Genomic DNA, 23,076 nt, shown 5'->3' on the forward strand with positions numbered 1-23,076 from the left:
CTCCCATTTCTCAGTCTCCTCCCCGGTATCCCCGCTCCGTCCATTGCCAACATTGTTATCGTTATGAAGACGGTAGTAAAAGTCTCCACGACCATCCATGGCGTCTTCGTGCCAAAACCCGACGTGCTTGGAGCGTCCACCGTCAAAGCGAGCTATGCCGCGACCATGTCGAGCTCCAGCATCGAAGAACCCCTCGTATTCATCGTCATGGCGCTCGCGTTGGCGCCCGCGTCCATGCGGCTGGCCGTCTACGAAAGGCCCCTCAACGAATGATCCGTCTGGGAAAGTTCGCTTGCAAGCGGGGCCATGCAGAACTCCGTTGACAAAGACCCCCTCGTCGACAACGCCCGTGGAGCTCACGTACCGCCCCAGTCCAGAAATGACGCCGTCCCGCATCTCTCCGTCGTAGACGGCGCCGTCCGGGAACGTGACATGCATCCCCTCGCCGCTCTCGACTCCATCGCGATAGTCGTCACCGTTCAGCAGCGAACATTCGTACGCGCGTCCTCGCAGTTTGTCGCTGTATTCGTAGCGTCGCTGTGGACGATCGAAAGTCCCCTCACAAGTCGTTCCCTTGCCATACACAAGCTTCCCACTGCCGCAGCGCGTATTCCCCGAGAAGTAGCCGTCGTAGACGCCGACATTCGTGTACTCCTGTCCCTGACCCTGTTTGCGTCCAAGTCGAAACGCGCCGGAGTACACGCCGCCGATAGATGAGAAGTGAAAGCGCTCGTCGATTGGGTCCAAGGGGACGTCGTCTTCTCCTGCAGCCAACGCTGCGGCGGTAGGCGCCATCAGTTCACCTTCACCGTGACGCAGGCGTCGAAGTCGCACCGTTCGCATGTTGATCTCCTTCAACAGATCATCGGGGTCAACCATTTGGCTCGTCGTCTGGTCATCCTCGAAGAACGCTCTCGGTTGCGGGCGGGTCTGCACGAGGCACACGTAGTTCCAGTCCTTCTTGTCTAGCGCCAGCGACACGAGGTCCCGTCCGCGCGGACTCGTGAGCGTCGCAGCCCAAGTCTTCATCTCCACTTCGTCCTTGACACTGGTCGATGGCAGCCCAGCGTCTCGAGGGACCTCAGTGAGCGTCACCGGCTCAGTCATGATCAGCCTTGTCATGCGCTTGCGTCGTCGCTCTAGCTCGTTGATCTCGTCCGTGAGCTCCTTGGCTTGAGCGTTCATCGCGTCGGCCAGTTGCTTGCGCGTCTCAGTTTGCTGCTTGGCGGTCCCCGCCAGATCCACAACCGGAAGCGCGTTGATCTTCTCCTTCAGCACCTTGAGCTTGTGACGGGCGGTTGCCACCAACGGCTTCAATCGGAGCAGCGGCTGGAACTCCTGCGTGATGCCGAAGAGCAGCCACGCCCTGATGTCAATTGGTTCGCACTGCACAGGCACGAAGGCGAGCACAAGCAGTGCGCCGCCGGAGTAGAAGGGGTCTTGGAGATCGTCCTGCGGCATCGGCTCGACTCGCTCGTGGATGGTGTAGTACCAGCGGTCTGTGCCCTTGGGCGGCAGCACCTGCGTCATCCAGTCCTTGGGCCACAGCACGTCTACATACATGCAGTTTCAAGTGCGATGGATCTATCAGTGCGAGGCATCAAAGGATCAATAGCTGCAAGACTTACTGCCGAACGGATCCTTGAGCAGTGCGGCATTGCAGTCGAAGAGCAAGTTGATCTTGGGTCTACGCGGCGATAGCAACAAGCATACACAACTGTGAGGTCATGGACACAATTCGGAGCTGGAGGAGCTGGGACGTACACGGTGAAGTCGGAGCGCAGCACGAAGCGGAACTTGTAGTACTCCGGCTTGGCGCATTCTGGGTCGAACAGCGCCACGGCCATTTGGTCTTCCTTGTACTCCTCCACCATCTTGCCCGTGCGTGGGTCAACCACGAGACGCCCCGTACGCGTCGCCATGGTTCAGGACCCTGCAATAGTCCGAGGAAATGAACGACCCTCTGCTCACGACCGTTTGATTCCAATAACTAAGCCCATACCAAAACACTCAAGTGGATTCCCCGTTCAGATCAGGAGCGGTTGGTGTATTAGCTTTAGCACATGAAGGAGCTCACAAGCTTAGCAGCCTTAGCGGACCAAAGACCGAGAACTTAGAACTGGCGGAACTGCTTGCGCACGTTGATGGGCTTGGTCTCCGAGGCGGGCTCGACCTCGAGCACGTTGAAGCGCACCGTCTTGGCGAGCGGGCGGCACTGGCCGATGGTGACGACGTCACCCTCCTTCACGCGGAAGGCGGGCGACAGGTGGGCGGCCACGTTCTTGTGGCGCTTCTCGAAACGCTTGTACTTCTTGACGAAGTGCAGGTAGTCGCGACGCACGATGATCGTACGCTTCATCTTGGTCGAGAGGACGACGCCCTTGAGGATACGGCCGCGGATCGAGATGTTGCCGGTGAACGGGCACTTCTTGTCCACGTACTGGCCCTCGATGGCGCTCTTGGGGGTCTTGAAGCCCAGGCCCACCTCCTTGTAGAAGCGGGGGCCCTTCTTCTTGCCGGCGAACTTCTTGCTGGCAAGGAACACGCCCTGCTGCTTCTGGTAGGCCTTCTCAGTCTGCGCTCAGCAATGACAACAGGTTCATACAGAGTCAGTCTCTCGTGTCCTCAGAGCAAGCACAAAGCAAGCAGGACAAGGCAGGAGTGGACACTCGCTGCTGCAGTCCGGTTAGTAGCAGACAGCGTCTACTGTCGCCCAGAAAGGGTCAAAGGGATCCTGCCGATGATGAGTCGGTTGAATTTGTCAATGGTTCGGGTCGTTCTCGCAGTCCACGAACAAGATCGCAGACACCAGCGTACATCTTCACCCCATGTATCCACAAGGACCAAAGGTCTCAGTGGCTGAAGGGGGGGGGGTGCCAACTGATGCTGCGACCTTCTCCATGGACTCGACACGCTCCACACTCAACAGGAGAGTGAATGCGTGTGTGGGTTACAGCCTTGGTGAGCCATCACCTCACCAACTAGCTAGCCAGCTCCTTCAGGGCTTCCTCCGCCAATTCCTCCTGGCGACCACCAGCCAGCCGCCAGCTCCGACCGCTGCGAGACCGTCGAACTCCCTCCTTTACCCCGACTTCTGAAGCGCCAGGCGCCGCCGCTTACCACCCGCTGTCAGCCTGCATCGTTCTTCCTCCCTGTCCTGTCCTGTCCTGTCCTGTGTGTTGCGTCCGTGTTGGGGGTCCATTCAGGAGGCGACAGGTACCTGGTCAACGTGCTCCATGGTGTCTCAAGGGGATTCGATAGTGAGCTAGCGGCGAGCAACGGTGGCCGAAGCGATTGGCTGCGGTGGATTCAGCCTAACCTGTGTGGTCCACGCGACGGTTGCTACCTTAAATAAAAATTTCAAGTCGAAGTTATTGTGGAAACCGATTAGATTGTCCGAGCGGATTAGCTGATAAAGCAGCGTTCATGAGGGATTTGACTAATAGTAAATCGAGGATTCCTATGATTTCATATGGCATCGGTAAGGGTATAAATCGGTGTAAGGTTAATAAAATAGGGGTTGCCTCATTACCGCCTGCAATGCGAGGAACGACCACTTACCGCCACGAGCTAATGTTTCGCGCACCGACTAACGAGGAATAGCATCGCGTGCATTAAATACGCTTCTGTGAGCAGTCGATATGTACTGTACTGCTATCTATTTATCAAGTTGTGAAGTCATGTATTTGCGCTGTCATTTCTCGTCAGCATTAGCGTTTGTCGGTTTTACTTTAAATCGGCCGCCGAATGCCGAGTGGGTGTCGGACATTCGGGCTGATTAGCATGCAAATCAGCCGTCCAAGGCTTTGTAAGTCGTGGAGTAGCTAAATCAGCTTGCCACATGGCGATGTAGGCACAACAGACTGCTCTGTCAAATCAGAGTACAAATCTTAAGCTGTCGATCTAATTAGGAGGTCGGATTTGCTAAATCCGACTCGATTAAGCTTAATCATCTGCTTAATCAACCGATTTATACTCCAATTAGACAATATAATCGGTTTCCACAATACTTATTCATCTAAAATAATTGTTGCTTAAAGCAACAAATTTTTCCCTTAATTTTGCAACTGCTTGACAGGGCCAGCAGAACTTTGTTGTAGCCTCTGTTGATGGCGCTCGAACAGCCTCGAAAGCCATGGTAAGAATGGACTAAAATTAAACGGGCTATACACGTCGTAAATTCACAATAACACCAGTTGTGAAATCGCAACCTAGGTACATAGTTCATTGTATTGATCTCAAAAGCTCCCGTGTGACGTTAGCACTCCTGTGGACGTCACGAGAGCAGACTGAGTTCAATCACAGCACTGGCTGCTTACCGTACTGTTTTCCGACGTAGATTTTACGTCCTGTTGCTCGTTTACGCTTATGTTGAAGCGACCGTCAAGCACCAAGAAGTTCAAATATATTGCACACGCGACCATCGTATCGTTGACTTCTAGCTGTCGCGGTTCCTCTCTCCACGCCTGAAATGCTCGCCCCAAGTGAAGTTCCCTGCGCGCAGCTAAGGCATGCAGCTGCATACCTGCACTGTGCACACAAACTCTATCAAATCTCTGCTCATGTATTACTTCGTGGAGACGTTCACTCTTCGCTCTTGGCAGGCTGGTAGCGGGCCACCTCGTCGTCGTTGCGGCCGAACCCCTGCAGACGCAGCGACGAGTTCTGGTACGCCAGCATGGCGCCGCCCACCGTGCCGATGATGCCCGTGAACCACATGCCTGGACGCGCCAAGCTGCGGTCCAACTGGCGGGCTGCAGACAGCAGCAACAACAACAACAGCAACAACAACCATAACAGTCAGCGCCTTACCGTCGATAGATAGATAACCAAGCTCCACACCAGCAGCAGCAGCACGCACCAACGATGTAGCCGAGCGGGAAGGACGCGACGCCCAGCGCCGCGCTCTGGACGAGGTCGGCCTGGCTCACGTTGTCGCGCACCTGCCGGAAGGTCGGCTCCTTGTAGATCACGGGGAAGCGCGGCACGTGCGGGTCGTGCAGCTCCGGCCGCTCGCGCTCGACCTCCCTGCCGTCCATGACGCTGGTCAAGTAGAAATCTGTGTGCGCTTCGTGTGGCAGACAGGAATATGCAAGTCGAGAGGCCCCCTCGACTCGCATACAGCGCTTCAACTGGGAAAAATCCAGACCGCCGAGCTGGCTAATCAGAACACGAGGAGGAGAGGAAGAGCGTCAAGACGGGAAGACCCGCCAAGCCCATTATCCCAGTAGTTGTATCGACCCCCCCCCCCCCGCCCCGCCCATGGACGAAGCGTACGCCGTCAAGCAGACGCAGTTCCTGGGGAAGCCCGTGAGCTACGTGTGCCAGAACGTGAATGGGCCGTGCCCGCTGCTGGCCATCGCCAACGTGCTGCTGCTGCGCGGGCAGTTGACGCTCGAGGGCCTCGTGGAGGCGCCAGGCTTCGTGAGCGCGCGCGACCTCATGCGGCTCGTGCACCGCCGACTGCTGGACACGAACCCGCTGGTGCGTGGCGACTACCGTGCTGCTGGGAGTGACTGACTGACTGAGTGGCTGACTGACTCTGGGGGTGCGTTCTTGACGCAGCTGAGTAATGCTAGCGAGTTGCAGCGCCTGACGCAGGAGAAGACGCTCAAGGACGTGGCCGAGCTGCTGCCCAGCATGTTCGTGGGGCTGGACGTCAACGTGCGCTTCCACAAGTGAGTGGGACAGGCCAGAAGGAGAGCGAGGAGGGACGTTGGCCCGGACTGACTGGTGTTGCTGTGTGCTGCAGCATTACGGACTTTGAGTACACGGTGGCGTGTGCAGCCTTCGACATGTTGGACATTGCACTGGTGCACGGGTGGCTGCTGGATGACCAGGACGACGCCACGGTGCGTGTGTGGAAGAAGGATTTCGTGTTGAAGAGAAGCTGGGTGACTGAGTCTGTGGGCTGTGTTGGCTGTTGTGTTGCTGGTAGATGAAGGTGGTGGGGAACAAGTCGTACAATGAGCTCATCGAGCGCTTGGTGGACTACCGCGGTGTGCTCATGACGGAAGAAGCCAATGAAAAGGCGGCGACGGAGACGGAGACGGAGACGGAGAAGCAGGGAGACACGGAGAACTCGTCGGACAGCTCCCCGATGGAGGAGGAGGTGAAGCCTGCAGCTGCAGCGCTTCCGTCCCCCCTGGTGGCTCAGATGGCTGGGTTCCAGAACCTTTCGATTGATATCAACAGCGCTCTCGCCTCCGCTTCGGGTGCGGCGGGGTCGCCCAACTCGATGACGTCCATGACGTCTCCAAAGAAAAGTCCGTCGCAGCAAACGGTTCGGACCATGATGAAGGAGCGCCACATCAGCGACGCTGACGCACTAGATACGGCAACCACGCTGCTGGAAGAGGGTCCGATACTTGAGGAGTTCTTCAACTCGACAGCGAGTCAGCTCACGTACTACGGTCTTGTGAAGCTGCATGAAGGACTCCGTGAGCGTCAGCTGTGCGTTTTCTTTCGCAACAACCACTTCTCCACGCTCTTCAAGGTAAAGGCTGCTGTTGTAGACGTTGCAGTGCCGAGGCGCATTTGATCTAACGCTTTTGCTGGACGTGCCATTATCAGTTTGAAGGCGCGCTGTATCTGCTCGTCACAGACGCAGGCTACCTCGACGAGCCCAGCGTCGTGTGGGAGCTGCTGAACGAAATCGACGGCGACACCGAGTATCTGGATGCCCAGTTCCGACCTGTGACGTCTTCCGAGCAACAAGAAAACATTCTTACACAACAGAGGCAACAGCGGGAGCAAGAACAAGAAGAAGAACAGCAGCTACGTAACGCTCGGGCTCTCAGCGTCACGGGGTGCGTGCCTCCTAATGGTGCGAGCGAGCGAATGGCAGGTGGTGATTTTCGAGCTGCTGAGCACACCATGCCAAGCGATGGACTCTTCGGAGATTCCGCCGAAGTCAACGAGGAGAACCTGGATCCGGACTACTTATTGGCACTGAAGTTCCAGCGAGAAGAGGAAGAACGAGTGCGCAGGAACAAACGGGTGTCGCCTCGCTCCTCGCCTCGCTCCTCGCCTCGCCAGCTGCAGCCTACCGGTGCAGATCGTGACACCACCGAGCAGACTGAAGCTGAGGCCGAAGACGACGACAGGGTGAGGAACGAGAGCAGTGGACAGGACGAGGATCGCATCCACGAGTCGAGTGAGAGCGAGTTCATCCCCGTGTCTGCTGAGGGCGAAATGCTGATCTCAGAGGAGGAGCTGGAGGCTCAGCGTCAAGCAGAGCGGTACTACCAGGAGCAAAAGCGGCAGGTCGACGCGCAGACCCGACAGTGCCAACAGGAGGAAGAGCGACTGCGACAACAGCAATTCCAACGGCAGCAGCAGGTACAAGGTGGGCAACGACGGAGACCGTCGCAAGGCAGCGACTGCACCATTTCCTAACCAACTGAGCAGCTATAGAAGCTGCGTGAAAACCCACCGAGCGTCAAGAAACATTCAAGTACATCAAACCTGAAAGAAGTTAGATAAATAGTTATCCTTATCATCGTACAATCCTCTTCATCAATTCATTCAGATCTTGATCCGAACCGAGTCGACCTCAAGCTCCGCCTCGAGTTCCAACTCCGGCTTGTCGTCTTCACACTGCTGGTCTTGGTTGGCAGGCGATGCGCTGGCCTCGAAGTCATCAATGCCATCCTTGAAGCTCGAACGACTCGACACAGTCGACGCCGACGACGCCGACATCTTCGCAGCAGGGCGACCAGTGCTAGCAGCAGCTCCTGCACTCAGCTGACGCACGTAGTCGAAGCCAGCGAAGTCCCGTTCAAAGCAGCTCGCGATCTCCTCGGGCGCGTAGATTGTGTGCGGTTGCTCCGTGAAGTGCGGGTCGAAGTTGGCCACGAGGTTCTCACCTGCAGGGCCCGGCACAAGTGGCGGCTTGAGCTGACGCTTCAACACTTGGTCCCAGTCAATGCCGGCGAAGAACTCGTGCGCCTTGATGTCTGCGATCCCCCCACGGGCGCCCAGTCGGTCGTCCTGACGCTTCTCGAGCAACGCCACCAGCAAACTCTTGAGCTCGGGCGACATGTTGTTCGGGTAGCGCACCGGTTGGTACAGGATCCGCTGGTGCGTGCTCTTCTGGCTGGACTGGGGCAGGTAGAACGGCGGATACCCGGCTCGCAGCTCGAAGAGGATGCAGCCGAACTGCCACAAGTCGACGGGCAAGCCGTGACCGCCAGGGTAGCGGCCCACCATCTCCGGCGGCAGATACGTGTCCGTGCCGCACATTGTCTTGGTGCGTCCAGCCTTCGACTCCAAGCGCTTGGCCAGCCCCATGTCCGCCAGCTTGATGTGCCCCTCGCTGTCCAGCAGCACGTTCTCGGGCTTGATGTCGCGGTGCAGGATGCACATGTTGTGCATGTGCTCGAGCGCCAGCAGCAGCTCAGCGGCGTAGAAGCGCACGGCGTCCTCCTTGAAGCTGCCGCCGCTGTTCTGCATGTGCAGGAAGAGGTCGCCTCCCTGCATGAACTTGGAGATGAGGAACACCGAGCGACCCCGGGCCAGTGCGTAGTCCAGCCCCATCACGAACGGGTGGTCGCCCACCCACTCCATGACCGAGCGCTCAGCGAACACCACCTTCGCCTTCACCTGGCCCAGCTTCATCTCCTTGATGGCGTACAGCTGCTGGTCAGCGGCGTACGACGCCAAGATCACGCGTCCGTAGTGGCCGCGACCGAGCAGCTTGAGCGTCGTGAACTCGCTCAGAGACGGCAGTCGGTGCTGTACTGCAGCGGCCTGAGCTGCGAACTTGGCGCGGTCCTTGTCCGTGTCGGCGGCGAAGTATATCGCGCCCTTGCCGGACTCGGGCGTGATGCAGAACACGTAGCCGGCCGAGTCGTCGTCGATAAGCTTGATCTTGCAGTTCTGCAGGTTCAGGTACTTGAGCGTGTGCTGCTGCCAGAATCCGGGCACCCCGGCGTCTTCCGGCTTGGTGGCTCGGTAGTAGACGAGGTACGTGGACTTGATCATGGCGCAGTACTTGTGCGAGCTCCACACGGGCAGCAGCTGACGCCGCTTGCGGAACAGGTTGATGAACGTCGAGGGCAGCGAGTTGAGAAACCGCTTCGACTCCTCGCTCAGCACCGAGTCCTTGCGCTGGAACAGCAGCACCATGGCGACTTGACTTAACCCGCAAAGGGGAGGAGCTTCTCGCAACGACCTGGGAGCAAATGCAATGGGCAGATTCGATGAAGTCTTGGGAGGAAGATGGAGAATCCGATGGCTCGACCGATCGATGGGGTCAGGAAACTATTGCCAAGTGACAGAGTTAGACGTGGGTCTTGTCTAGCGAAGACCAACGACTCGCTGGATTGCTGGCCACCACTTATAAATACGAAGCGCGTGTGGATGTTGCGCTATTGCCGACGTGGGACGAGGAGAAGGAGAAGAAGAGTGTACACAACGCTATAGAAAGCAGAAAACGGTTAATAAGCATAACGACGTCGTGCCCATTGAGGCAGCTTGGAACGCGCGTAGAAGGGCAACTTCAACGCTACCAAGCGTTTCTCAGATATCCACGCACCAACCATTTGCCGTGAGCCGCGACCAGGACACGAGGGAAGAGAGCTAAAAGCATCCAAAGTGATCACGCTGGTTAGTCAAAAAGATGGAGAATCGTCCACGTCACATCTTGGGGAGGACTAAAATGGTGGTAGATTGACTTCCGGTGCGCCAGCGGAACGAACGCCAGCGCGCCGGATCTTTCGATCGCCTTCTACTTGTCCTCCTTCTTCTCCTCGTCGCCGTCCTTCTTGTCGTCCTTCTTGGCCATCTGCGCCATGGCAGCCTGGATCTTGGGGTCGTTCGGGTCTACACCAGGCAGGCCCGAGAGCAGCGAGTTGACGAACTTGGGGTCCATGAACGGCAAGTTGGAGGCCGGGGCTGGCGCCGGAGGGGGCGACGACGTGGCGGCCGGGGCAGCAGCCACTGCGGTCGCGGGCGCTGGTGTCTGTGTGGGTTGCTTGGGCTCCGCCTGCGGTGCCGCCGCTTCGGTAGCTGGTGCAGCAGCCGGGGTTTCAGGAGCCGGAGCAGCAGCAGCGGCAGCGGCGGCCTCCGTTTCGGCCGCGCGCTTCTGGGCAGCTTCTTGACGCGCACGCTCCTCTTCCATCGACACTCGGAGAGCCTGTATAGCAGCAGACGCACATCAGTATTCCCCTCTCTCTGCATAGTAGCACCGCAACACGGTCCGTACCAGGGCCAGCTCGGGGTCCATGCTCGGGTCCACGCCGCCGTACTCGGCGAAAGCATCGTTGCCACCACCACCACCGCTAGCAGCAGCGGCCGCAGCCGCACCGTCGTCTCCGTGAAGGACAGGTGACGACACCAGCACGTCCGAGGGCAGCACACCCGCGGGCACGGTCACCAGGTGGCTATTGCTGTTGCTGCTAGCAGCGTCCACGAACGCCTGCAGCTTGGCGGCGTTGGCATCCAGCTCCCCCATGCTCACCACGTCCACCGCGATCTGTCAAAAACACCAGCAACATCCTGTCAGCCCCTTTGCAACCAAAGATACCGCAGCCAACAGTGCAGATCGCACGTTGTTCTTCTTGAGCAGCTTGCCGATCTTGGTCAGCTGCTTCTCGTCCTCCTCAATGGGCGAGCCGATAAATACCACGACGCGCTGGCCACCTGTCAAAAATGCCGCATCCCCACACTTGTCAAAATATCGTCTCCACCTTGAAGCAAACGTCCACTCGTCCCCTCTCACCTGTCTTGTTGCGCCGGTGCTTGAGCGCCAGCTGCGCCACCTGGATGGCGTTGGCCAGCCTCATGGTGCCGCCGATCTTGACGCGGTGGATGGCGCTCAGCAGCGTGCCCATGTTGTCGGTCGGAGACGCCAGCACCTGCACGCTGCGCAGCGTGTGGAAAAGTCAGTCGCCCATTATTGACACCGGATCTGCCGAGTCTGCCCTTGCTTACCTCTTGCCGGCCATGGCCAGCACGCCCACGGTGCTCTCCGGGTTGGCCTGCGTCTTGGTGCCGCACAGCAGGTTGGCGGCGTCGTGCTGCGCCTCCAGACGCGAGGGAATGTAGTCGCCGTTGCGCATCCACTCCGAGTTGTCCAAGCTGCGCGCAGGAAGAGGCACAGAGGCGTCAATAATGGGCGGCTCGCGGTGCGCGTTGCACGCAGAGCAAGCCGATGGGCAGGGGGGCGTGATGCAGTCGCTAATAGCGCCATCAAAGCCGCGCACACGCACCATATCATCGTCGATTCGAGCGGCATCTTGACCTTGCTGGGGGCTTTTGCGCTCTGCTCAAGAGAAGATCGGGTATGGATATGTTTTTGACCAATCCACGCACGATTGCGCCCCGATTGGCCAAAACAATTCTTTTGGCGTTGCGGTACGCTTGACAAGCATGGTGGCGGACAAGAAGACGCAGCGACACTGGCGCGTGCTGCGCGAGGCCTTGCTGCGCTCAACGTCCAGCGGCGCGGTGAATGGCGCGACGGCGTCCTCCATCTCCACCGAGTTCTTCCCGCTCTTCGCCGAGTGCGCAGTGGACGCGACGCGAGTGCGGATCCACTCGCCCGCGCAGGAAAACTTCGTCTGGGTGGCCTACGATCTGCCCCCAGCAGCCGGCGCAGAAGGCTCGAAGATCTACGTGCACGAGAAGTGCAAGGACGTGAAGCGCGTGTCCATCGCGGAGCTGCTGAGCCACCAGGTGAACCGCGGCGTGGACAACACGGGCAACATCCGCACGTGGCCGTCCGAGCAGATCCTGCTGTCCTACATGCTCAAGAGCGGCGTGTGCTCTCAAGTTCAACGGCGAGACGCTAGTGGCAAACCACTGCCTGTTGCTTGCTGCGAGCTGGGCAGCGGCATGGCCGGACTCGCCAGCTTGGGGCTGCTGGCGCGTCCTCCCGTGGATCTACGTCGTGTCGTGGTGACGGACGGCAACCCGCTGTCGGTGAAGAACCTGCAGCTCTGCGTCGAAGAGAACAGGAAGCAGCAGGTCTTCGCTGCCCGCAGCCAAGACACAGACATCACGGCGGAGCTGCTGCGCTGGGACCGGGACGCCAAGCTGCGCGAGGACCTGCAGCAGCAGTTCGACCTCGTGTTCGCCAGCGACTGCCTGTTCTTCGAGGAGTTCCACGAGGACCTGGCCCACACCGTCAAGAGTCTGCTGCGTCCTGGCTCGGGGCGCTGTCTGCTGCTGCAGCCGAGCCGCAACGGCTCCATGGAGCGCTTCTGCGCCATCGCCGCGCGCCACGGCTTCGCCGTCCACAAGTCGGAGGACTACGACCCGGAGATCGTCCGCCAGCACGCCGCCTACCAGCAAACCCGCGCCGACTACGTGCCCGACGTGCACTTCCCCGTCCTCCTAAGTCTCTCGCGCTCGTAAAAACGTCCTCCATGTGTCCAAAATCTAAACTCGGTGTTGTCTCTATTTTGCTTTGTAGCCATTTGGTCGGACTAAGTACGATCTAAGAAGGTGTGTATTTCGAGCCAACTCATTCGCTCACTTGAGCTCCTGCTGCTGCATCGGAGGAAGGAAGGGGAGGAAGCTGGGCGACGCCCTACAGCGCCGAGAGCAATGGCGCGTCCCTCGTCCACCGGCGTGAGTGAACCCCAGGCGCTTGATCTGCATTGCCCGCGCTTGATCTCTGCTGGGAATTGGCCGCTAACCTGTTGGGAAACTTTTTCCACCTACAGCAAGAAATGGGCAACGTGCGCGTGTGCTGCCGCGTGCGCCCGCAGAACGCCAAGGAGCTCACGATGGCCGCGGCCCAGCGCTGCGTCTTCACGGACCAGGCGACGATCGAAGTCAAGGTGAGAAGGGAGGAGACTGTGCCGGAGGAGGGCAAGCAGCAGCACCACCAAATACTCAGATCTGGATGCTTTTCTTTTGTATTTTATCCCCCCTCTAGACGAACGAAGGAAGTCCGCAGAAGTTCACGTTCGACCATGTGTTCGGAGAAGAGGACAACCAGAAGACGGTGTTTGAGAACGTGGCGCTGCCAGTTGTGCAAGGTACACCACACTTAAGCCAAGAGCTACGTTAGTCGGAGCTCAGAAATTCACTGAATTTTTTATTATTATTTTGTAGATATTATGGACGGCTACAACGCCACCATCTTCGCCTACGGCCAGACGTCCTCGGGTAAGACGTACACGATGGAGGGCGCCAACATCGATCACCCCGAGCTGCAGGGTATCATCCCGCGCACGGCGACGGAGATCTTCAACAACGTCATGAACGCCGACGAGAACATGGAGTTCATTGTGAAAGTGAGCTACATTGAGATCTACATGGAGCGCATCCGTGACCTCCTGGACCCGTACAAGTCCAAGGTGAACCTCCAAGTCCGTGAGGACGCGCAGCGAGGCATCTTTGTCGAGGGAATGACGGAGATGTGTGTGACAAGCGATGAGGAGCTGCTGGCCGCTATGCGAGCTGGCGCTGCCAATCGTGCTGTGGCTGCAACCGGTATGAACGAGGGAAGCTCGCGGAGTCATAGCGTGTTCATGGTGACGCTATTCCAGCGAAACCTTGAGAACCAGGCCACGAAGGCCGGTAAACTGTACCTGGTGGATCTCGCCGGTTCGGAGATGGTGCGCAAGACCGGCGCAACAGGCCGTCAGCTCGAAGAGGCCAAGACAATCAACAAGTCGCTATCGGCGCTGGGCATGGTCATCAACGCACTCACCGACTCCCACATAACACACGTGCCGTATCGTGACAGTAAACTCACCCGAGTACTACAAGAGTCGCTTGGTGGAAACTCGCGCACGAATCTTATTATCAACGTCTCCCCGAGCAGCTTCAATGCGTCGGAAACGATCTCAACGCTGCGGTTTGGTATGCGTGCCAAGTCGATCAAGAACAAGGCCGTGGTGAACGAGCAACGCAGTGTCGCTGAGTACGAGGCTCTGCTTGCCGCAGCAGAAAAGAAGATCACCAAACAACAGACGTATATTATTGCGCTCGAAGCTCGACTTGCCGGTCGTGAAGCTCCTGATGGCGAAGGCGATGTGGTGGGTGCTGCAGGTGTCACAGCGTCGGAAGATACTAAGTTTGCTCAACAAGCAGGCAGTGCGGAGGGTAACATCGCTTCTGCAGACATCGAGCTAGACTTGTCGAATCATACGACAATAGAGTCACCGCCTTCGCCTTCAGCACGTGCCGGACGTGCGCTAACGGAGCTCCAGGAGAAGGTGACACAGCTTGAAGAAGAGCTGGCCGAAGAGAAGCAAGAATCGATGCGGCGCGGCGAAGAAATTCGCTTGCTCACGGCGAAACTTGAAGAACATGTGCAGGCGCTTGAGACGCAGCGTGTGCTCTCGGAAGAACTGCAGCGAGTAAAAGAACTCCAGGAGAAAACGCTGGAAGAGAAGATTCGCCAGCGCGAAACTTTGTACTCGGAGCTTCGCACAGATTTCGACCGACTCAACTTTGACCACAAGGAGCTGCTGATCCACTCGGAGACGATTCAAAGCGAGTATGACGCGTTGTTGGCAGAAATGCCGGCGCAAACTGCGGCCGCTGGTGGAAAGCTGGCCGCTGCTGCGGAAAAGATTGCCCAAGCAGACCAACAGCCGTCCGAGGAGAAGCCACAAGATACTGCAGGTGAGGGTGCTGCAGAGGGTCAGGAGCAGATGTCAGGAGACGAAGCGCCGAAGGAGATCTCAGACGGCACGGAGTCGCAACAGTACCTGGATCTGAAGGCCAAGTACACGGCGCTCGAAGCAGAGCTGAGGGAATACGAAAAGGAGTACCTGGCGCTCAAGCACGCAACTGATCACGAGAAGGCCCGACTCCAGGAGGACATCGAGCGCAAAGCAGCCCAAATCCGGGAACTCGAGGCTCACGCTGACCGCGCGGGTGCTTCAACCGGTGAGGGCGGCTCGACCCCTTCGTCCCCAACCGGGAGCGCGACCAGTTCCAGTGGTATGTCGGCGCGCGAGCGGCAGCACATGCGCTCCATCCAGCAGAAACTCGAGCAACTTGTCGCTGTCCACCGACAGTTGCTGCGCAAGTACGCGTCGCTGGAGCTGGAGCTTTCGGAGGCCAAGAAGAAGTTGACCCTTCGCGACGAGCGCATCAAGCAGGTAGAGGCGAACAACCGCATCATGGCCGGCAACATGCGCGCCCAGGCAGAGAAGCATGTGGAGGAGCTCACACATCTCCGCGACCAAATCGCCGACTTCCGTGGCGCTCAGCGCTCGCACTTCGAGGCGCAGCTGAACCACACCAACGCTGCTCTTGTGGCCGCCATGGGGAGCGCGGGGGACACGGGCGTCATTAAAACCCTTCGTGGTGGCTCCATCTACGGCGGCGACGGCGTGATCCGGCCAATTCGTGGCGGTGGCCGACGCAAGACGCAGTTGGGTGAGGCAGCTATGGGCTCAGCGGGCGTCGTTGGGGTGTCCTCGGGCACCGCCGACGCCGGCGTCCCCTCCTCAGGCTTTTTGACGCGCTTGTTCGGCAAGACGAACTAACTCCAGGAAGTACCATCAAGAGGATGCACGCAATCGAATATCGACGTTTGCCCTCCTAGCCAGCTGTAGCAGCAATCGATGGATGAATAACCAAAAGTAGAACTAAAAAATGCCGCTGCGCACTGGAAGTTGCCTTTCAACTTGTTTGCTGTGGCCCTCTCAGATGAAATGGCTACATCATCACATACATTTCTCTAGTCAAACGACTTTAGCAGGTTCTGAACCTGTCAGAATTGTTGAGTTGAGTGACCGTTTTGGTTGGCAGTCAAAAACTGAGACTGGGGACATCGGAACCATGGCGGCCGTGTACGACGAGGTGGAGATCGAGGACATGGAGTTCGACGCGGAGGAGCAGGTGTACTACTACCCGTGTCCGTGTGGCGACCGCTTCAGCATCGACCTGGAAGAACTCTACGACGGCGAGGACATCGCCACGTGCCCGAGCTGCTCGCTGACCATCCGCGTCATCTTCGACGAGGAAACCCTACCGGAGTTAAAGGAGGAGGAAGAGGAGGAAGACGCAGAGTAAGCACATTCTCCCCCGCTGTAAATTAAGATATCGAAGTGTCTGAATTGTTGCTGCCAAACCAAGTTGGGAAAGGCGTCGAATTTGTCCGAATGGTGGATGCACCTTGGTGCTTCAGGCTTCTTAGCACTTGACGTTGCTGGGCTCACCCGTGCAGTTGCCGATGCTCGCAGCCGTCACGTCGATGTTGGTGAACGTCCAGTCCGACACGACGTCCGGGTTGGCCACGATGTCGTAGAGGTTCTCGGCCGTGCCCTGGAGCCCGTCGATCTTGATGCTCTGGATCTTGACCAGACTCGTGGGCGTGCCCGCGTAGCCGCCCTTGGTCTTGTTGTAGTCCGAGTGCATGACGATGGCGTTGGTGACGTTGATGAGCTTGTTGTTCGTGTAGACAGCGTTGGTGACGAGTCCCTTGAGCCCGATGATGGTCTTGATACGGATGCCGTTGGTGCTGTTCTCGATGGTGTTGCCCGTGACCGTGAGTCCGTCCACGGTGGTGGACGAGTTCTGCTCGGGACCCCCGAGCGAGCCGATGGAGATGCCGTGCGAGCCGCAGCAGTAGTTGTCGCTGAAGACGGTGTTGGTGCTGGACTGCATGGCGAGGCAGTCGTCCTGGTTGAAGATGCGGTTCTTGGTGATCGTGATGTGGTCATTCTTGCTGAGGTCGAAGCCGTCCGTGTTTTGGGCGACGCCATTGCCAGCCGTGGTGTTGAGAGTGAGGCCGGTGATGGTGGTGTAGTTGGAGTTTCCGACGCTGAAGGTTCGGTACGGCACGTTGAGAAGGGTGAAGCCCGAGAGCGTGGAGTGGGCGACCCTGTAGATTTTGAAGAAGACGGGCTTGTCGACCTTCTGTCCCAGGGGCCAGTAGTAAGCCCCCTGTCCGTCGAGCGTGCCGGGTCCGGTGACGGTGAGGTTGTTTCCTTGCAGCTTAACGAGCGGGCCATCCCACAGCTACAGATTGTGCCACACGACAGGAGGAGATATGTTAGATGGGGCCAAGGGAATAGAACTGTGTGAGGGGTGCTCTTAGTCTCACCTTGGTGCCGAAAGTGGAGGTTCCCTTGAACGAAACCTTGGCGTTGTCCTGCAACTTGGTCAAGTTCAGCGTCACGCCCGGTGGCACCCGAAGAGAGTCGACGATGATACTGTCGCACTTCCTCACGTCGGTGTTGTTGATGTAGTCCCCAGTGAGGATGCAGTCGCCCTTGAGGACAGGTGGAGTTTGCGTCTGCGATCCGTCAGAACTCGTGGAGTTTTGGTCGGGGGTGTTCTGTCCTGGGTTGTTTTGGTCAGGGTTGTCCTGGCTGGGGCTCTCCTGGCCGGGATTGTTTTGGGACGCATCGGTGCTGCTTGATCCGGTCTGGTCACCTCCGCCACTTTGAACAATGTGGACACCTTGCTTTCCGCTGGAGTCAACGCTGGTCTTGGGGAAACCTGAATCGCAGTTGTCAGACTGCAGTGCGTTGCCTCCAGCGTCGGCGATAGTGGTGCTAGCCACCAGAAGAGAAACAGCGAAGATGGCGGAGAAAAGCTTCATGGCGCTTGTTGCCGGGACGGAGCAGAAAGCGAAATGAGGTCGAGGTGAATGGTCATTCCACCGGATGCAAGCGCAAGAGCGATAAACAGGATCGGCTTGACTTGTCGCCGCGTGCAGCTCAGTGTCCGTTCGCGTCGAGCGTTTTTACATTACCACTCAAGGTTTACGGCATGTCCGAGACGATTGTGGTGAGCACGCACAGACGCATACATGGAGTGGTGAGGCGGGCCTTCCTGCATCCAGAAGCGAGGCCGGGCTATTTTACCTAAATCAATCCTGGTGTAAGGTCTGGTTTGATGAGACTTGCGAATTCGGTAAAATAAATCGGGTCCCACTCAAGCACATGCGTTGAGTTGGTAATTGTTTACGAGTGAGGCATGTTGTGTATTAGCTTTGATTTTTACCATGACAACCCGAAAGAAATGTTAGCACTGATCAGAAAACTTCACAGCAATTTAAGTTTTCTGACTCCGTACATGCACAATTCCACACCGTAAGGATGAAGTCAGATTTCTGGCTCTCCAGCATTCATGCGTTTCCCAAGTATGACTGCAGTACAATACTGTAGCAAGCGACAGCTTCCCGAAATCCTCAGATCTGTTGTGACTGCGTTGTTGAACAATGCAGTTTGAAGGTCATCACTTTGGAGCGGGGATCCCTTGAGAAGCGACGTCGTTAATCGGTCGTCCCGAAAGCAAATCTTGGCCGCCCACATAGCGCTGGAGGGTCTGTAGGTGGAGCCGTCCTTGATCGCCTTGAGCCGTGGAGATCGGACAAACGGTTGCTAAGCTCTTTCCAAGAGGACCCGCCAGCAGCTCTTATGCCAAGTGTGACACCTGAAAGTGGCGACAATAGCAGGTCAGTCTTTGGGTAAACTCGTTGGGATGAAGTCAGATTCAACAATCCATTCCAGAGTGTCCTTGCCATTTGTGTTCACGGTGCCCGTCTAAAGTCTGTTGATACGACGTAACAATAACCGGGAACACGAGGTGCTGAGGTTGGTAGAGCGAACCTACTCGACAGCTTGACTCAATGTTGCTTCTCTTTAGCATAGACACCTGCTTGGATCTTTGCTTCGTTCTTCTCCTGATGTCTTGACATATTTACAGAGTCAAAAAGAAGACGGCGTGCAATGGACTCGAAAGTCGTTGATGTGCACACAGCCTCCCTTTATTAACTAAGCATACGCAGCAATGTATCGAATCCTGATCGGAGCTTTCAGCAGCACGACCCACCCGCTTGTGCCTGCTTTGTGTCATGGAGGTGGAAGGCCTTACCACTGGTCTTCGAGGCCCCCGCCTCCATATCCTTCGACCGAGCGTAAATCCGAAGCAGCAGCGCTTCGAGCGCCTGGGAAATTGTTTTCACTTCTATCGTGGGTTCGTACTCCAGCTTTTGTTTATCGGGCTCCGTCTTCAAGAAATCGGGCAGCCCTTGGATCGCCAAGCCTTGGATCGTCAGCCCCTGGCTTGGAACGACCTTTTCGGTCAGTTCAAACAGCTCGGCGGTGTTGTCACGTGCGGACGTCCGCGCGTACATGAGGCTGTTGGCTATCCGGAAAGGGGTCACGTCCTTCGGCTTGGCCTCGTACAGCCAGCCGAGTCCGTCCTTGGGGTCCTTGAAGACGGTCTCGCCCAGAGCTTTCATGACGACGTCCTCCTGCACGATCTCCTTCTTGTTGACCGACCGCTCCTTGAGCTTATCGACCTTGTTCCCCACGAGGATGACCGCTGCGAGCAGTGACGGATCCGAGTTGTTCTTGAGCGCGGTCAGCCACTGGCACCCGTTCTCGCCTGGCCAAATGTCCTTGAAGGTGCTCTTCTCACTCACGTCGTACACGATGAGCGCGCCTGCAACAATACACCATTAATTAGGCATTATATCAAGGATCATCGATTAAGTTGGGGCCTGATAGCCCCCCATGACTCGACCAACCGTTTGCACGTCTGTAGTGAGAGCTGGAGATGGCCTGGAACCTCTCCTGGCCTGCCGTATCCCACACCTGCGCGCGAATGAATTGGTTGGGCTCGCCGAATTTCCAGTCTGGGCGCTGCACTTTGACTGCGTCAACGTGTGAGGGCGAGAAACACTACAAAGAGCAAGCTTTTGAACCGAGACACACGAGCTGCTGTGTTACCTGTGACGAACTCGGGTTGAAGTGTTGGCGGACTGCGCTCGTCAAACTGATCACCACGGGCCGCAACGGAGAGCAGGTTGGTCTTTCCCACCGCCTTCGTGCCGATGACGATCACCTTGTAGAGGAACTCGTTCTTGGTGGGGGACGCGCTGCTGCTCTTGGGCGGAGACGCGGGCGGGGACTGCATTGCCGTCGGATGCGTCGCTCCCAGCTGTCAGTTGCCTTAGGCTCAGGGGGGCGGGGGCGGCAACGCGAATGCTTCTCTACTGCGCGTCGGTTAATCTCGCTCGAGGCGAATGGCGGGCGGGTGCAGACTTGGAGGCAGGTCTTATCTTAGACATCGAACTGGAAATAGCCTCAGCAATAATACCACAACGCGCGCCACCCTCTCCGTCCTCGTCCTGGTCTCGATCTCACCCTCGCAGCAGCTCCATGGCGGCAGCTCCATGGCAGCTATGTTCACACCAGTATCAACGTGGCTACTGCTTTGCAGTTGGGAGGGAGCGCATGCACTTCAAGTTGTGCACACGTCACATATATTCTATTTCACAGTCCAATATATGCATGTTGGTAGTGGTTGATTTGGATTGGCTGAAATCCGCCCGGGCGAATACGGACCGCCCGTCCTGCAGAGACACAAGCTGGAATCGATCGCCGCCATGAGTGACGCCGCCCCCGCCCGTGACCCGCGCGAGCCGCGCTTCCCCGTGATCGTCAAGCACCCGACCTTCGACGACGTGAAGGCCAACTTCAGCGCGGGCGACTACACGCGGTTTCTCGGCGTCAGCGCCTTCTCCTTCCCCGCGGGCTACGTCTTCGGTGCGTCCGCCACAGCCGCAGCTGCAGCTACACTGTAATGACGTGTGGCAGTGGGCAATGAGACTAACTTGCTGTGTGTATGTGTGTGTTTGCTTGCGTGTCTGCTGCGACCGACTGCAGGCCTGAAGCTGCACCGTCACGTGGCGGTGCCCTCCATGGTGGTCACGGGCGTGCTGGGCTCGCTCGGCGGCTTCCTGTGGGCCTTCCAGAACTCGTCCTTTCGCCTGCAGGGCTACAAGGCGAACCCGGTCGAGGTGAAGCAGTACATCACCAGCAAGGAGCAGTAAGCGCGCTACGACCTCTCGGCCGCCGCTCCTGCTCAAAGGGCAGCTCTGGAGAGGGAGGAGACCTTTTACTACACGTTCACACAAAGAGCCATAAAAATATAGGACACGAGTGCTTTCAACCACGGGCTACCGCCTTCTAGAGATGCCCTGCGCGCAGTGCGAACAGCAACACTGGTACATGTAGGAGACGAGTTACACTGGGTCATGTTGCCGTACCGCCAGAAAAACCTCGCAAACATCATAGCTACATGAGGACCACCCAACCTATTTTTTGGCCAATCAGCCGCTTGGCCCATCTGCGTGATTCACTCACTATGTTGCGCAACGTAGACTGTGAGTCACGCAGGTGGGTCGCGCAACATATGCGTGGACCACACCTGACACACCGCAGCCAATGGCTGCCCGCGGTCCGCCGCCTTCTGCGCCCGCCAGCCATTTGCGAATCCCCTTGAGACACCATGGAGCACGTTGACCAGGTACCTGTCGCCTCCTGAATGGACCCCCAACACGGACGCAACACACAGGACAGGACAGGACAGGACAGGGAGGAAGAACGATGCAGGCTGACAGCGGGTGGTAAGCGGCGGCGCCTGGCGCTTCAGAAGTCGGGGTAAAGGAGGGAGTTCGACGGTCTCGCAGCGGTCGGAGCTGGCGGCTGGCTGGTGGTCGCCAGGAGGAATTGGCGGAGGAAGCCCTGAAGGAGCTGGCTAGCTAGTTGGTGAGGTGATGGCTCACCAAGGCTGTAACCCACACACGCATTCACTCTCCTGTTGAGTGTGGAGCGTGTCGAGTCCATGGAGAAGGTCGCAGCATCAGTTGGCACCCCCCCCCCTTCAGCCACTGAGACCTTTGGTCCTTGTGGATACATGGGGTGAAGATGTACGCTGGTGTCTGCGATCTTGTTCGTGGACTGCGAGAACGACCCGAACCATTGACAAATTCAACCGACTCATCATCGGCAGGACCCCTTTGACCCTTTCTGGGCGACAGTAGACGCTGTCTGCTACTAACCGGACTGCAGCAGCGAGTGTCCACTCCTGCCTTGTCCTGCTTGCTTTGTGCTTGCTCTGAGGACACGAGAGACTGACTCTGTATGAACCTGTTGTCATTGCTGAGCGCAGACTGAGAAGGCCTACCAGAAGCAGCAGGGCGTGTTCCTTGCCAGCAAGAAGTTCGCCGGCAAGAAGAAGGGCCCCCGCTTCTACAAGGAGGTGGGCCTGGGCTTCAAGACCCCCAAGAGCGCCATCGAGGGCCAGTACGTGGACAAGAAGTGCCCGTTCACCGGCAACATCTCGATCCGCGGCCGTATCCTCAAGGGCGTCGTCCTCTCGACCAAGATGAAGCGTACGATCATCGTGCGTCGCGACTACCTGCACTTCGTCAAGAAGTACAAGCGTTTCGAGAAGCGCCACAAGAACGTGGCCGCCCACCTGTCGCCCGCCTTCCGCGTGAAGGAGGGTGACGTCGTCACCATCGGCCAGTGCCGCCCGCTCGCCAAGACGGTGCGCTTCAACGTGCTCGAGGTCGAGCCCGCCTCGGAGACCAAGCCCATCAACGTGCGCAAGCAGTTCCGCCAGTTCTAAGTGCTCGGAGTAGCAGTACTCTCGAGTTGATCTGGTTGGGGCGTTAGGCATCTGAGGTCGTTAGCTATGCCAATCCAATGCTAAATCAGGGGATTTACTCTTTCATTAATTGTTCATCTGTCCACACGTATACAAGTATATTTTTCTAGGGACTGGCCAACGAGGGCTATTTTCATAAACAATGCATTTGATCATGATTTGTTGAGGAATGGGCGAGGGCGAGTCTCACTTGCATTCACTCAACGCCCGCGGATTAGGCGGGGCTGGTCTGCGCGAGCGAGCACAGCGAGCGCTGCAACCCGATATTTTTTTCTAGACACCGCGCCTAGTCGAGTCGGGGACTTCGACTAAGGTGGGGCAGACCGCGCAGCGGTGCCCCCCGAGCGAAGCGAGAGAGGGGCGCCCCCCCCCCCCCCCCCCGTGTCGAAGTCCGCAGACGAGAGCCAACGCCCGAGTGTCCGCCCCCCTTCAACATGAAAATATGCCAATTTTTTAAATGGCCCTCTCTGGAAATGGCCCTCGTTAGACTCTCCCATTGCTTACCCGCCCCGCACTCAATCCGTGATTAACCGAAGTGATAAGGCAGATAGCCGTTTGATAGGTGCTTTCTATCGGGAGGCGATTTCAAGAACCGACTAGAAATTAAAAGTCGGAATCACAAATTGTGATTCCGACGGAATCTATTGTGATTCACAATAAGTACTGTACCCGATTGCGAGCCCTGATACG

At 57.6% G+C, this 23,076-nt stretch overlaps 14 protein-coding genes across 14 annotated transcripts; 7 read left to right on the top strand and 7 right to left on the bottom strand.

Moving 5' to 3' along the window:
- Positions 1–102: 102 nt before the first annotated feature.
- Positions 103–795, bottom strand: PHYSODRAFT_436304 (hypothetical protein; the record flags this gene model as incomplete). The annotated part of the gene is made up of 1 exon (XM_009518395.1): positions 103–795. A coding segment is annotated over one exon (693 nt), but the record flags the coding sequence as incomplete, so codon positions are not given.
- Positions 796–2,016: 1,221 nt separating this feature from the next.
- On the bottom strand, positions 2,017–3,250 carry PHYSODRAFT_353636 (hypothetical protein). The gene is made up of 2 exons (XM_009518396.1): positions 3,221–3,250; positions 2,017–2,575 (listed from the first exon to the last, which is right to left on the bottom strand). Exons 1-2 carry the CDS (start codon positions 3,236–3,238, stop codon positions 2,114–2,116), a joined length of 480 nt encoding a protein of 159 aa, XP_009516691.1. The 5' UTR covers positions 3,239–3,250; the 3' UTR covers positions 2,017–2,113.
- A 1,153-nt stretch (positions 3,251–4,403) lies between these two features.
- On the bottom strand, positions 4,404–5,052 carry PHYSODRAFT_284445 (hypothetical protein). The gene is made up of 2 exons (XM_009518397.1): positions 4,862–5,052; positions 4,404–4,754 (listed from the first exon to the last, which is right to left on the bottom strand). The coding sequence occupies exons 1-2, from the start codon at positions 5,037–5,039 to the stop codon at positions 4,585–4,587; spliced, it is 348 nt and encodes a 115-aa protein (XP_009516692.1). The 5' UTR covers positions 5,040–5,052; the 3' UTR covers positions 4,404–4,584.
- Positions 5,053–5,265: 213 nt separating this feature from the next.
- Positions 5,266–6,979, top strand: PHYSODRAFT_353650 (hypothetical protein). Its single transcript, XM_009518398.1, has 4 exons — positions 5,266–5,484; positions 5,566–5,678; positions 5,753–5,852; positions 5,939–6,979. Exons 1-4 carry the CDS (start codon positions 5,443–5,445, stop codon positions 6,539–6,541), a joined length of 858 nt encoding a protein of 285 aa, XP_009516693.1. The 5' UTR covers positions 5,266–5,442; the 3' UTR covers positions 6,542–6,979.
- A 199-nt stretch (positions 6,980–7,178) lies between these two features.
- Positions 7,179–7,505, top strand: PHYSODRAFT_353651 (hypothetical protein). The gene has a single exon (XM_009518399.1). It carries the CDS (start codon positions 7,195–7,197, stop codon positions 7,396–7,398), a length of 204 nt encoding a protein of 67 aa, XP_009516694.1. The 5' UTR covers positions 7,179–7,194; the 3' UTR covers positions 7,399–7,505.
- A 22-nt stretch (positions 7,506–7,527) lies between these two features.
- On the bottom strand, positions 7,528–9,129 carry PHYSODRAFT_309785 (hypothetical protein; the record flags this gene model as incomplete). Its single annotated transcript, XM_009518400.1, has 1 exon — positions 7,528–9,129. The coding sequence occupies one exon, from the start codon at positions 9,127–9,129 to the stop codon at positions 7,528–7,530; it is 1,602 nt and encodes a 533-aa protein (XP_009516695.1).
- A 601-nt stretch (positions 9,130–9,730) lies between these two features.
- On the bottom strand, positions 9,731–11,239 carry PHYSODRAFT_472939 (hypothetical protein; the record flags this gene model as incomplete). The annotated part of the gene is made up of 6 exons (XM_009518401.1): positions 9,731–10,138; positions 10,208–10,477; positions 10,553–10,644; positions 10,724–10,866; positions 10,936–11,082; positions 11,214–11,239. 6 exons carry the CDS (start codon positions 11,237–11,239, stop codon positions 9,731–9,733), a joined length of 1,086 nt encoding a protein of 361 aa, XP_009516696.1.
- A 125-nt stretch (positions 11,240–11,364) lies between these two features.
- PHYSODRAFT_552743 (hypothetical protein) lies at positions 11,365–12,360 on the top strand (the record flags this gene model as incomplete). The annotated part of the gene is made up of 1 exon (XM_009518402.1): positions 11,365–12,360. Exon 1 carries the CDS (start codon positions 11,374–11,376, stop codon positions 12,358–12,360), a length of 987 nt encoding a protein of 328 aa, XP_009516697.1. The 5' UTR covers positions 11,365–11,373.
- Positions 12,361–12,677: 317 nt separating this feature from the next.
- PHYSODRAFT_475392 (hypothetical protein) lies at positions 12,678–15,458 on the top strand (the record flags this gene model as incomplete). The annotated part of the gene is made up of 3 exons (XM_009518403.1): positions 12,678–12,788; positions 12,887–12,989; positions 13,066–15,458. The coding sequence occupies 3 exons, from the start codon at positions 12,678–12,680 to the stop codon at positions 15,456–15,458; spliced, it is 2,607 nt and encodes an 868-aa protein (XP_009516698.1).
- Positions 15,459–15,753: 295 nt separating this feature from the next.
- Positions 15,754–15,987, top strand: PHYSODRAFT_474557 (hypothetical protein; the record flags this gene model as incomplete). Its single annotated transcript, XM_009518404.1, has 1 exon — positions 15,754–15,987. One exon carries the CDS (start codon positions 15,754–15,756, stop codon positions 15,985–15,987), a length of 234 nt encoding a protein of 77 aa, XP_009516699.1.
- Positions 15,988–16,107: 120 nt separating this feature from the next.
- Positions 16,108–17,521, bottom strand: PHYSODRAFT_322946 (polygalacturonase; the record flags this gene model as incomplete). Its single annotated transcript, XM_009518405.1, has 2 exons — positions 16,108–16,935; positions 17,021–17,521. 2 exons carry the CDS (start codon positions 17,519–17,521, stop codon positions 16,108–16,110), a joined length of 1,329 nt encoding a protein of 442 aa, XP_009516700.1.
- A 1,218-nt stretch (positions 17,522–18,739) lies between these two features.
- PHYSODRAFT_468542 (hypothetical protein) lies at positions 18,740–19,845 on the bottom strand (the record flags this gene model as incomplete). The annotated part of the gene is made up of 4 exons (XM_009518406.1): positions 18,740–19,150; positions 19,205–19,371; positions 19,457–19,582; positions 19,659–19,845. The coding sequence occupies 4 exons, from the start codon at positions 19,843–19,845 to the stop codon at positions 18,740–18,742; spliced, it is 891 nt and encodes a 296-aa protein (XP_009516701.1).
- Positions 19,846–20,317: 472 nt separating this feature from the next.
- On the top strand, positions 20,318–20,764 carry PHYSODRAFT_249298 (hypothetical protein; the record flags this gene model as incomplete). The annotated part of the gene is made up of 2 exons (XM_009518407.1): positions 20,318–20,477; positions 20,598–20,764. 2 exons carry the CDS (start codon positions 20,318–20,320, stop codon positions 20,762–20,764), a joined length of 327 nt encoding a protein of 108 aa, XP_009516702.1.
- A 446-nt stretch (positions 20,765–21,210) lies between these two features.
- On the top strand, positions 21,211–22,355 carry PHYSODRAFT_353660 (hypothetical protein). Its single transcript, XM_009518408.1, has 2 exons — positions 21,211–21,240; positions 21,886–22,355. Exons 1-2 carry the CDS (start codon positions 21,223–21,225, stop codon positions 22,345–22,347), a joined length of 480 nt encoding a protein of 159 aa, XP_009516703.1. The 5' UTR covers positions 21,211–21,222; the 3' UTR covers positions 22,348–22,355.
- The last annotated feature ends 721 nt before the right edge of the window (positions 22,356–23,076 follow it).

The sequence above is a fragment of the Phytophthora sojae genome (assembly GCF_000149755.1).
Source record: "Phytophthora sojae unplaced genomic scaffold PHYSOscaffold_1, whole genome shotgun sequence".
Taxonomy (NCBI): domain Eukaryota; phylum Oomycota; class Peronosporomycetes; order Peronosporales; family Peronosporaceae; genus Phytophthora; species Phytophthora sojae.